This window comes from Plutella xylostella, chromosome 18, assembly GCF_932276165.1.
Source record: "Plutella xylostella chromosome 18, ilPluXylo3.1, whole genome shotgun sequence".
Classification (NCBI taxonomy): domain Eukaryota; kingdom Metazoa; phylum Arthropoda; class Insecta; order Lepidoptera; family Plutellidae; genus Plutella; species Plutella xylostella.
This window is the reverse complement of record NC_063998.1, coordinates 9,277,990-9,290,410: the sequence shown is the minus strand read 5'-3', so window position 1 is coordinate 9,290,410 and position 12,421 is coordinate 9,277,990. Positions and strand designations below refer to the sequence as shown.

The 12,421-nt window shown below is 39.0% G+C and overlaps 1 protein-coding gene across 1 annotated transcript; it reads right to left on the bottom strand.

The window, feature by feature from the left end:
* Positions 1 to 1,307: 1,307 nt before the first annotated feature.
* Positions 1,308 to 7,333, bottom strand: LOC125489925 (cuticle protein 16.5-like). The gene is made up of 3 exons (XM_048627530.1): positions 7,257 to 7,333; positions 6,588 to 7,135; positions 1,308 to 1,346 (listed from the first exon to the last, which is right to left on the bottom strand). Exons 1-3 carry the CDS (start codon positions 7,266 to 7,268, stop codon positions 1,343 to 1,345), a joined length of 564 nt encoding a protein of 187 aa, XP_048483487.1. The 5' UTR covers positions 7,269 to 7,333; the 3' UTR covers positions 1,308 to 1,342.
* Positions 7,334 to 12,421: the final 5,088 nt, after the last annotated feature.

The following is a 12,421-nucleotide window of genomic DNA, read 5'->3' as shown; positions in this document are numbered from 1 at the left end:
AATGCTTTAATCGCTGTGATATGCAGTGGCGTTTTAATAATAGTTTCTAATATCTTTATGGGGAATAATCCTTTGAAAGGTAAACAAATTTAATTAAATTTTATATTTTGAGAATAAAACAATATGAATTTAGGTCGATGTGCAATATGAGGTTAGGTTAATTCACTGTAAAATGTCTTGTGCGTGGCGTTTTAAACAACGTTTGTAACATTGCCACAATTTTTCAATGTTTTCGTTTCGTTTCACAGTTTTCTTCAAAGTTCTGTTGAAAGTCGTTTTGGTCCGGTGACAGCTCACATAAATATCTAATATTTCTTGATTCTATAAGATTTTAAGTTTGCTTGTATTGTTAATTCGCTCTTGTGGTGTTAATAAACCCATCTAATCTATATATCAATATATAATTTATAAGTAAATAATGAGATATGGACCAATTTAGTTAACTGTCACCGGAACAGATAAGTTTGTCGCACTATAAAATAGTTTAACATATTAGTGTAAGTACTTAATTGCCAACTGAAACCACTGTTTTTTTTACAAAGATTCCAAGAGGATTGTGTACATACTTACATGTGAGTTTATTTATTCAAATAAAGCTTTTTTATGAGTTGTTAGAAAGTAGGTACTCTGCAAATCACGTTTTTCTGTAGCAAATTAACATTATTATAACTATAACTCTATTACTCTATACTAAACTATCTATATATTTTACAAATAAAAAAGATAATAATATAAAATACTTATAACAACATCCTGGCCTGGAAATATTCTACCCTTAATAAACAGGAGTTTATCAAAGGTAGAATATTTCTTTTAGTTCGCTGCCGTCGCCCGGGATGGTTCCGAGGAGGCTGGCAGCGTTCCCTCTCTGTATAGCCAGGCTGATGCGCTGGCTGAGATAGCTACCAGCCCTCTGGTCCCTTGATACCTCGACCAGGCGCGACGAAAGTTCTTTTACTAATCGTCGCGCTTCGGGTCCCCACGGCCCCAGGGTCTCAACCCCAAACGGTTTTTCTTAAATTTTAAGATTAATTTTGGGCAAGTTGTTATTTCGACTACGTGTACTACTTCCTTTTACTTTGCAAAATAAATATTCTCCTGGACTCTTGTCTCAATCTTATTGCCTCACCTTTTACTTAGAACGAGTTGAATATACGACAACATTGCTGTGAAATAATGATCCAACTCCCATTTTTTTAGCATTTTATATTATACTGCTGATAGGGCTACTTATACTATTGTTAAAGTAGAAAACAAATATTTAGGTAAGTTTACTAAAACATGTTTATTCTCATAAATAAGGCTTGCAGTTGACTAGAGTACAGTTAGTTGGAGCGATGGTTCACCACTGGGGATTGGAGTAGGCGGGCGCGTAGCTGGGCGCGGAGACGAGCTTCTTCTCAACCACCACTTGGGGCACGGACACCAGCTTGTTGACCTTCACCACTTGAGGGACCGACACCACCTTGTTCACGTTCACCACCCTCTTGACGGCCACCAGCCGCGGCGCGTAGCTCACAGCCGGCGCCGAGTAGCTGTAGCTAGGCGCAGCAGAGTAACTGGCGTAGCTGACAGCGGGGGCAGAGTAGCTGACAGCTGGGGCAGAGTAGCTAACAGCCGGGGCAGAGTAGCTGACAGCCGGGGCAGAGTAGCTGACAGCTGGGGCAGAGTAGCTGACAGCTGGGGCAGAGTAGCTGACAACCGGGGCAGAGTAGCTGACAGCCGGCGCGGCGGAGTAGCTGTAGCTAGGCGCGGCGGAGTAGCTGTAGCTGGGCGCGGCGGAGTAGCTCGCATGGCTCACAGCCGGGGCGGAGTAGCTGGCAGCGGGTGCGTAGCTGTGCAGGCCGCTCAGGAACCCGCGCTTCTCACGCACCTGCCCCGCCGAGGCCAGCGCCAGCGAGCAGAGGACGATCACCTGGAGACAATTAGGACTTGTTTATTATGTCATGTCAAATCAATTTATACTTTATTTCATTTATTGTGATAAATGCTTTAAAAATATAATTATTTCAAAATACTTACAAAGGTTTTCATGGCTGTGTATTTTCGATGTGTCTTCAAAGGATGTGAAGTTGATGTGTGTGATGTAACAAGATTGCTCTACTCTTTTATACGAATTCGTCTCAATATTTTGCATCGATGACCTAGTGGCGAACCGACATGCGACACTGTTGGGGGTCAACTGTGTTCAATGTCAAAGGTGAAATTTTATACACAGAGTTTATTGTTCTAGTAGAAGAAGGAACGAGGGTTTCCGCTTGATTCCTCTTCTATTTACAAAGTTAGTTTAGTTTTAAAAGTCTTTCAATTAGTACACTCTCGGGCAATGAAAAAGTTGCACTCAGAAAATTTTAACCAAACAACCCTATTTTAAAAAAATATTTAATTTTAAATTTGAACCCAACATAACCATTTTTAGTTGGTAATAATATATTGTATCCTGATGCTCTGTTAAAAAAATGTACATTTAGGGTGGGTTGCACCATTTAACTTTAACTATTACAAACGTCAAATCTCTTGAAGATTGATCTCTCTCGTCAATGGATTTGACGTTTATAATAGTTAAAGTTAAATGGTGCAACCCACCCTTAATATTGCAGAAGGTGTCATTAAGGTAGCCTTTTTCATTTAGAAGTAATTTTGTGCTTTTCTTAGTGGAACCTTTTCATTGCTCATGGTTGTATATAAACATTTAACATAATTTATTTATTTGAATACGAATGAAATAAATAACATCTATTGCAATCGCAGCAAACCTGCGTACCAAAAAGCACATAGTATCATCATCAGCAAAGACACACGTCCACTACAAACTGGATATGCAGATTTGATCAGAATCACCATAGTTACAATATAAACTTTGTCTTCAGCCCTTCTCATCTGGCAAGTCACATCTACCTGTCTAAGAGTGACTCTATGTGAGCTTATCGCAGTACGAGCTCGTTGTCCTACTTACTATTGTCTGTTTGTGGTCTCCATTCAAAAACTCGTTTAGCCCTTCGTTTATTGTTTTTTTGCATAATGTTTTATGACTCGCCTACTGCCATTTCAGGTCTATATCGGTAATCTCAATTCTATTATTCTGATACGAGCCTTCGTAGAAGCCCCCAACAAACTGAAATAGTTACTCATTTATTAATAAATTTTAAAAATTTAAATGACAGCCATTATATATGTATAGTTTTTTCATAGCAATTGTGAGATTATAAATCGGTGGGCCAGCCGTCGTCGGCTATCACCTTTTTGCACCATACATGCCATCATCAATATGGCAGGATGCACTGATTTAAATTAAATATTCATATGATTATCATGTGAATATTTAATTTAAAATAAAATAAATTAAATGTGTCCAAGTACAGGACCACAAGACAAGACCTATCCAACTGCAACGTCGAGTGAGACAGGGGGATGTGATATCTCCGAAACTGTTCACCAATACATTGGAAGATGTCATTAAGACGTTGGACTGGAAAGGGCATGGCATATGTATAAATGGCGAGTACATGTCACACCACCGCTTCGCGGACGACATCGTTATTATGGCAGAATCTCTGCAGAAACTCAGCTGGATGCTAAGTGGCCTAAATGCTGCTTCCCGACGTGTAGGCCTCGGTATGAACTTGGACAAGACGAAAGTCATGTACAATGCTCACATCAAACCGAAGCCGGTCGCCGTTGGTGAGGCAACAATCGAAGTTGTGCAAGAATATGTCTACCTCGGGCAGACTATTCGGCTAGGCAGAAGCAACTGCGACAAGGAGGCTGCAAAGCGCATCCAACTGGGTTGGGCTGCATTTGGGCGACTTCGTCACATATTCTCCTCGGCCATTCCTCAGAGCCTGAAGACAAAAGTCTTCAACCAGTGCGTCCTGCCAGTGATGACGTATGGTGCACTGACGGTAGGACTGGTCCACCGATTTAAAGTCGCTCAGCGTGCTATGGAGAGAGCTATGCTTGGGGTTTCTCTGATGGATCGTATCAGAAATGACGTTATGTGTCAGAGGACTAAGGTTACCGACATAGCTGTCAAAATATGCAAGCTGAAGTGGCAGTGGGCTGGTCATATCTGCCGAAGAACCGATAACCGTTGGGGTAGACGAGTTCTCGAGTGGAGACCACGAACAGGCAAACGCAGCGTGGGACGCCCTCCTGCCCGCTGGACTGACGACCTTAGGCGGGTGGCGGGTAGTGGTTGGATGAGGAAGGCCGAGGACCGAGTGTTGTGGCGCTCCTTGGGAGAGGCCTATGTCCAGCAGTGGATGATTATTGGCTGATGATGATGATGATTATCATGATCAAAGGATATACATAATAATACGTGGTCTTTAAGGCATACAGTCTAAAAGAGGTCTTCTAATTTACATGTTGACATAGGTTGGCGTAAGGAATGGCCAGACGAACGTATACGTATGTAAAAAGAACATAATACTCGAGGAGGTTAATTATTTTTCAGCTGTCTGTATTCATTTTTATAACACTCTTAATGCTTGTGAATAAAACAGTCGTTCGTACACAATACATTTTATTTTAAATTATTGTATTTTATTTTATTTTATTGGAAAAGGTGTAATAACAGCCAATAGATTACCATATTACATAAAATTCGGCACTATAAAAACATTTTAAATCTATTGCCCTATTGATAATTACACACAACATTTACATTAACACTAGCTTAAATAAAACTTAACTTAATTAAGCTAAAAATATAACTATTCATGCATTATTGTGTCCTATTAGTGTCCTGTCTGTTAATAATATTTAATTATATTAAATTTAAATTATACAATGCGATTGCCAAGTCAATCTATATAGGGGAACCCGGGGTAAGACGGGGTCGCTAAGGGAAAATTAAAAAAACAACAGGTATTTATAACCACAAAGTTATCAATTATTTATGCCTCATTAGGAACTTAATGACGAATACTTTGGCACAGCTTTTGCCAAAAAAGTAATCATTACAATTGACTTATTTTAAGAAATTTAAAAAATGAGAAATAAACCATCTTGCCCCATGTACGGGGTAAGATGGGGCACGTATACTATGTGGGGCACAAATCAGACAAACAACACTTCTCCTGTGATTTTATCGTCATCACCAGCACCTGCAGTGTGAGCCCAACGCCTGCACCTTTGAAATCTGACCCACTTTTCCTTAGATTTAAAGTAGGACTGTTGATATCCTCAAGTAGAGGTAGACACAGTCATATTCGTTGTTATTCTTCTTCGTAGGCAGTATCTGCTTTGTCTTTTTAACCACCTTCCCTGTAACCCTTTTAGAGCCCTTCTACAATGTCAAATATCAGGTTGAAGAAAAAAAAAACTTAACCAAGCTAGATCCGTACCCTATCTTGCCCCTCCAAAAATACCCCGTCTTGCCCCACGTTATATTTTTTATAAAAATAATTCATAAAAAAATATTTTTAATGTTAAAGTGATTTTGCACATATTTAAACGAAGCGTACCAAACCTTAAATATAAAGACACAATTACAAAAAATGCCACTGTTTTACTTACCGTGTTGCGACGTTGTTTCTACCGGTCAAAAATAACATGGACACTACGCAAAAACAAACAATTGAGCTTACACAAAAAACGCATGCGCTCACACCTGCTGTCACTGGCGCACTAAAGGTCAATCATTTAAGCCTTTCTATTGGCTCATTACTCAGATTCCTAAGATGTATAGTTTTGCATATATGTGGGGGGTCCCGTCTTACCCCGTGACCCCATCTTACCCCGGGTTCCCCTATATACTATAAATAACATTTAAAAGAATATATATATGGTCACTGCAAAAAAGTGTTAGGTAAGACCTAACACTTCCTTCACCTTCCTTCCTTCCTCAGAATTACGTTATAACTTAGGATAGGAGAACCCTTAATACCTACTGAATAAATAGGTAAAGTTGCGAGACTTATTTATTATTGGCTTTATTACAATTTAACTTTTTTATGGCATCAAGAATGTTTTAATACGTACCTTTAAAATCGGCGCATAATCAGAATGAAATGACAAATCATCAAATTAAATGAATTTTAAAAACTGTTTTATGTTTCATTGATTAAGTACATCTCAACAACTAATATAGAGTTGGTAAGAAAATTCTTATAGCATTAAGTCCACCTTTCTTACACTTATATTTATAATTGTGTTATAGAGAAGTAAATATGTAGTAATAATATTATATTTCCACAAGAGAAAGTGGCTTTGACATTGAACGATAATTATTAATTGCAAATCATGTTTAACTTAAATCCAAGTAATCAAGTTTTTATTTTGTATAAGAGGTATGTCGATAAACTTCTTTTACGTTTGCATAATGATTTATAAGTAGATCAATTATAAATGATCTTTTCGACTCTTCAGTGACTGCTGAAAGAAATGTGAACCTAGGAGGTCGCTAGTCATGTTTGATGGGCCTATAATATCCGATGCTCAAACTAAGCAGGTACCTATCTTATTTTTAAAACATGTTTGGTAAGAAAATAATATGAAACAAGTAGGTAAGTTCAATTAATAGTTTATTTTCATAAATAAATAAGGCTTGCAGTTGACTAGAGCGCAGTCGGGGGTGGGTTCACCACTGGGGGCTGGAGTAGGCGGGCGCGTAGCTGGGCGTGGAGACGAGCTTCTTCTCGACCACCACTTGGGGCACGGACACCAGCTTGTTGACCTTCACCACTTGAGGGACCGACACCACCTTGTTCACGTTCACCACCCTCTTGACGGCCACCAGCCGCGGCGCGTAGCTCACAGCCGGCGCCGAGTAGCTGTAGCTGGGCGCAGCAGAGTAACTGGCGTAGCTGACAGCTGGGGCAGAGTAGCTGACAGCTGGGGCAGAGTAGCTGACAGCCGGGGCAGCGTAGCTGATGGCTGGGGCAGAGTAGCTGACAGCTGGGGCAGAGTAGCTGACAGCAGGGGCAGAGTAGCTGACAACCGGCGCAGCAGAGTAGCTGTAGCTAGGCGCGGCGGAGTAGCTGTAGCTAGGTGCGGCGGAGTAGCTCGCATAGCTCACAGCCGGGGCGGAGTAGCCGACAGCGGGTGCGTAGCTGTGCAGGCCGCTCAGGAACCCGCGCTTCTCCCGCACCTGCCCCGCCGAGGCCAGCGCCAGCGAGCAGAGGACGGTCACCTGGAAACATTCAGGAGTAGGTTAATACCTTATACAACAATTAGACTAATAGTTTCAATTACGTAGCCTGTCGCAATTGCTTTTCATATTAAAAAAAAAAACTAAGTACTTAAGTACTTACAAAGGTCTTCATGGCTGTGTATTTCTGGTGCTTCTTCAAAGGATGTGAAGATGATGTGTGTGATGTAACAAAACTGCTCTACTCTTTTATACTAATTCATCTGAATATTTTGCATCGATGACCTAGTGGCGAGCCGATATGCGACACTTTTGGGGGTCAACTGTGTTCAATGTCAAAGGAGAATCAATTTCATACAGACACAGACCTATGGTTTTAAAAAGAAAGTGTACACACTAAGAACACTCTCATCTTAAAGCGTTTGTAAATACGAAACTAGGTAGACTGGGTAGGCAGATGTGCATTGCTAGAAGTGCGACTTTCGCTATTGCCCATCTGAGCAGAAATCAGAACTATTAACCATCAATCAAGCTAAACAAGAGTATTCATCAATAAAAAAGCTTAAAAAGTCTTGAGCTTTAAGTAATTACTTGTTAAATTTTATCGCCTGATAAGAGTTTTTAATTGAAGCCTTCGATCCGGCCGGTATCTTTTGCATTTCATTGCTCATGATTTCAACAAATTATATAAAGGCGTTCTCAATAAATTACTTATTGGCTCCTGGCTCCTTGCTTTAAACGATGTGTTTTATTTACTTAAATGAGGGCCTTAAAATGGATCATAAGAAATTATAATGTAGACTGGCAAACTTTTTTTGTATAAATTTTATTGTTTGCCTTTTTTAACTTTGACAGGTCATAAATGAGATATTATGACTTCATCTTCCTATCCTAATCCTAACTATATATCCTAACTAATATTATAAATGCGAAAGTAACTGTGTCTGTCTGTCTGTTACTATTTCACGCCAAAACTACTGAACGGATTTGAATGAAATTTGGTATACATACGGTCTAGACCCTGGGAAAGAACATAGGCTACTTTTTATCCCGGAATTCCCACGGGAAAGCTTTTTAAGGCGAAGCGAAGCGCGCGGGAACAGCTAATATATATAAGTACATAATTAAGTAAGGATGTACCTACTTATAATATCCATGGGTGTACAGTACAATATTAGCCTCCCCGAGTGTTGAGCAGTTCTGTAGCGAATTTCGGAAAAAGATTTCGTCTAATAAAAGGTACATTACACAGTTATAATTACGTAATTAATTGAGTAAGTAGGTAATACATTGACCTATTTATTAAGATAATCCAAATATTTGACATTTACAAAATAATAATTGCTACCAGTTTATAAAAAACATAAGTATCATGTTACGCAGCGCACGGTCCAAGCTGGGTGGACATTGTTAAAGCAAAATTAAGATTAACTTAAATAATAGTAAGTAATCGTCCTTGTAACTGCTTCATATTTTTGGTCTCTTATGACCTGTTTATACGGTATTAATTTTCACCTTAACTTTATATGGCGTTGAAGTTCTCATATCACAAAATCTATGATGAAATTTAGTCATTTACTTCAAGTTGTACAAAAATATGTATGTCCAGGTAGGTACACACATATATTAAGTACATACCTACCCAGCCTATAACTATAGATTTATAGATATCATATCATGATTAATGAAGGCACTAAGCAAACACTGATTTTGCAATACATAATAAAATTGGCTATAATTTTTTTTTTTTTAACGATCTCTTCATGAATACCAATAGAAATTTTATTTTCTCTGACTATCAATGATTTTCTAACACTAATGTGTTTTAATTTTCAATAACATATTTTAACGCATATATACTTACCAAATTAAATTATTGATGTACTAAACATAATTATTAAAATTCTGATAGTAATATTATGTTGATGTGATGTGCATCAAGGCAAGCAACCAAGGTGCTGATCTGTTCTAATTATAATATATTTTTTCTTTCTACAGGGTTCTACACCAATCTATGAATGAACATTATAGTATTATTAAGGGACAGTTAAAAGTGCGAGGAAGTACGCGTACTTACGTATTAGGTACTTATAGGGCTTGATGACCCTTTTCTCCGGTTCGTCTCTTTAAATTCGAGTACTTCATTAACAAAAAAGTTCATCACGCTTTAAATAAATAAAAATAAAATAAATTGTCATTTATTTCAGGCTAGACACCCATATTACACATTATATAAACACAAACGTACTTACAAAAATAAATTAAATTGTAGTATTACAATTATTATCAGTTTAAACATACATATACCTATTAAATAGGTAAGGTCATTTTTATTTTCGATTTGCGTCTTGATGAACAGAGAGCCAGTGTCTGTAGAATGGATTTCTAAAATCCTCACTTACCACTTTCAGTATTGCATTCCCAGTGCTGCGCAGCCCCGACCAGAATGTCGCTATACGTGACCTCAGGACTGCGAAGAAGTCAGGCACTCCCGCCTCAGAGAACATGCCCGACGCGCTACAGTACCGCGGCCGCCTCATGAGGGTGCGGTATGCGTCATTATACTGCACCCTCATGGTGCTCATCGCCTTCCGGGTGTAGTTGATCCACAGATGCCCAGTGTAGATGTTCTGGCAGTATGCCCTAAATAAAGTTATTTTAACTTGCTCACTGCATCTGTGGAATCTTCGGGCAAGCATGTTACATCTGATCGAGAGTGCCCGTCTTTCACGCTCTATGTCAGTGTCATCCCTGAGGTCACTCGTCAGTATATGGCCGAGATATCTGAACTGCTGCACAACCCGAACCGGTGCCCCATCCAGAACGACTTCGGGCACCCTCTCCGGACCCCTCCCCGCTCTGAACACCAGCATTTCGGTCTTCGACACGTTGTACTTCAGTCCATGCGCATTTGCATAATGCTCACAGACCGAAAGTAGTTTCTGCAGACCCCTGATCGAGGGGCTGAGGAGCACCATGTCGTCCGCATAACTGAGATTGTTTACACAAACGCCCCCAATATGACAGCCGACATTGGCGAATTTAAGTATGCGTACTTAGTACTTACTCGTACCTTCTTCTGGCCCTTTAGGCTCTCTCATTGGTAGATTGAATGAATCTTGTTTAGCCAAAGATAAACATAATATAGCAGTCCGTCGACTCATGACGAGAAAAGTTACACCGTGAACGAATGACAGTAAAACTGTACCCTTCAGTTTTACTGTCATTCTGCATATAACAACCTATCGTCAGTACTGAATAATTAGATATAAGTACCTAATTACCAACATAATTTTTACGTTTTTATTTTTGAATAATTGAGCTAAGTAAATTAAGGATATAAAAGTAGGTCATTCCACCGTGAATTCGAACTTGTTGGAACTTTGTACGCACCAAGTATCCATTATTTTGTATTGCTACGTGAATTAGTGTAGTAATTAGGTACAGAGTTGATTGCCATTCGTGTTCAACAGTGATATCTTTGCAGAATTGACCCGTGATCGGTATGGGTCCACTTAAGTATTTCTAAAATACACTAAATAAAGTTTCCTTGACTAGTAATTGTACACAATAATAGATCCCACATTGTTTAGAATTATAGCCTGTGTAATAGAGCAGAGCCAGAAATCTGGTCTATGGACCATATAGTATGGTGCTATGATATTTGGTTCAATGAGTGTGTTTAGATCAGTACTGCCATCACATGATCACAGCATATAGCTGCACAGCACATCTCTAGTGGAAAAGCGCCCTTATTGTAGGGTTATTATCCTGTCAATTCACATATTTTCATCTGTAGAGCGAGCTAAAACAAGAACTATCTACCCACACATTGCATTAAAAGTTTAGTATAAGCGTCCATCTTTCGGAATCGTACGTAACGGACGCATCTCATTCAGTATTCTTTGTATAGAGTTCATCGTTCACTTCATCGGCATCGCCGACGCCGTTTCTCCATACATTTATGACAATCCGTTTGGTCCGATACATACGATACCGATAGGTGGACGCTTACCTTTGAAGTTTCTTATCCACAGTTTGCATCCAAATGAAGTAAAAACCGAGCTCGCATTGTATTTATTTGTTTTACGAACATACTACGTAGATACGTAGCCTTCTCAATGGTGTGAATAATGTGGACAATCTCCATAATGAATAATGAATAAATATATTTATTTCACAAATAAGCTTAACCTAATACATCCCACAAAACCAAGTACATATTGGTTTGTCTGTGGGGAGGGAGTCGCACTTCTTTTTCTATGGTTACTTATACTTAAACAGTTTTAACTTAACATTTTCTTAACTTTACAAAAGATAGACATACCTAACGTTACATACATAGACATATTGTTGATTATTAATGTTATATAGGGTAGGTTTTTAATTAGCAATAATTACATAGCTATATTTTGTAGAAGGAAAGTTTTATATAATCTTGAAAAAGTATTTTTATTTGGTTCATTTCTTCATAGGAGGGGCGCCTCACATTCGCGCGTTATTTTAATATTATATATAGGTATTGATAATATGCATAATCATAATACAATAAGGGCCTATGAGTAATCGGTAAATATGCATGGACATCTATAATTATAGAATTAGATAGGTACATACATTACATATTTGCGGAGACCTGTTACATATCTATAAATTTAGTCAAATATATTTTATTGCTAACTACAGTTATATAACCATTAAATAAATGAAAATCCAAGGCATTAATTAAGTAGGTATTTAAGTATTTTTTTTAAAGTATGCATCGGCAATATCGGCATGGAAAGCGCTTTAAAGTATCACAAATCAAAGATGCACATTGAATATACATCTATGATTATTATTCAATCCTAATGTAGATTAGTCTGATATTATGTATGACATGGAATTAAAGAGCAAAAGTTTAAGGTTCTATTACCCAAAAGCAAGTTCCATTGACCTTGGCGGCGCAGAAGGGCGGTTGCACAATAACGGCCGTTTTCTCATAAGTGCGTGTGTCCACCGCCGCCGTCACTGTCGCGTCACCGAGAACGAGATTGTTTCAGGCCGAGTTGAATATGACTTGACGGCGACGTGACGAATGTGCGGTGGACATGCGGCTAAAGTCCTGTTTCACAATGTCTGGGTAATGGCTACCTGTGGGATAAAATACTGTCACTTTCCGTAATTATGTTTTAAGGCGGCGCTGTTCGCACCCGCGACAGAGACTGGAGACCACGACCGCGACACCTAAAATGTATCAAGGGAGACCGTGAGGTTGGTCTCGCTTCATACATTTTATGTGTCGCGGTCGTGGTCTCCTGTCTCTGTCACAAGGCGCGGACCGCCGCC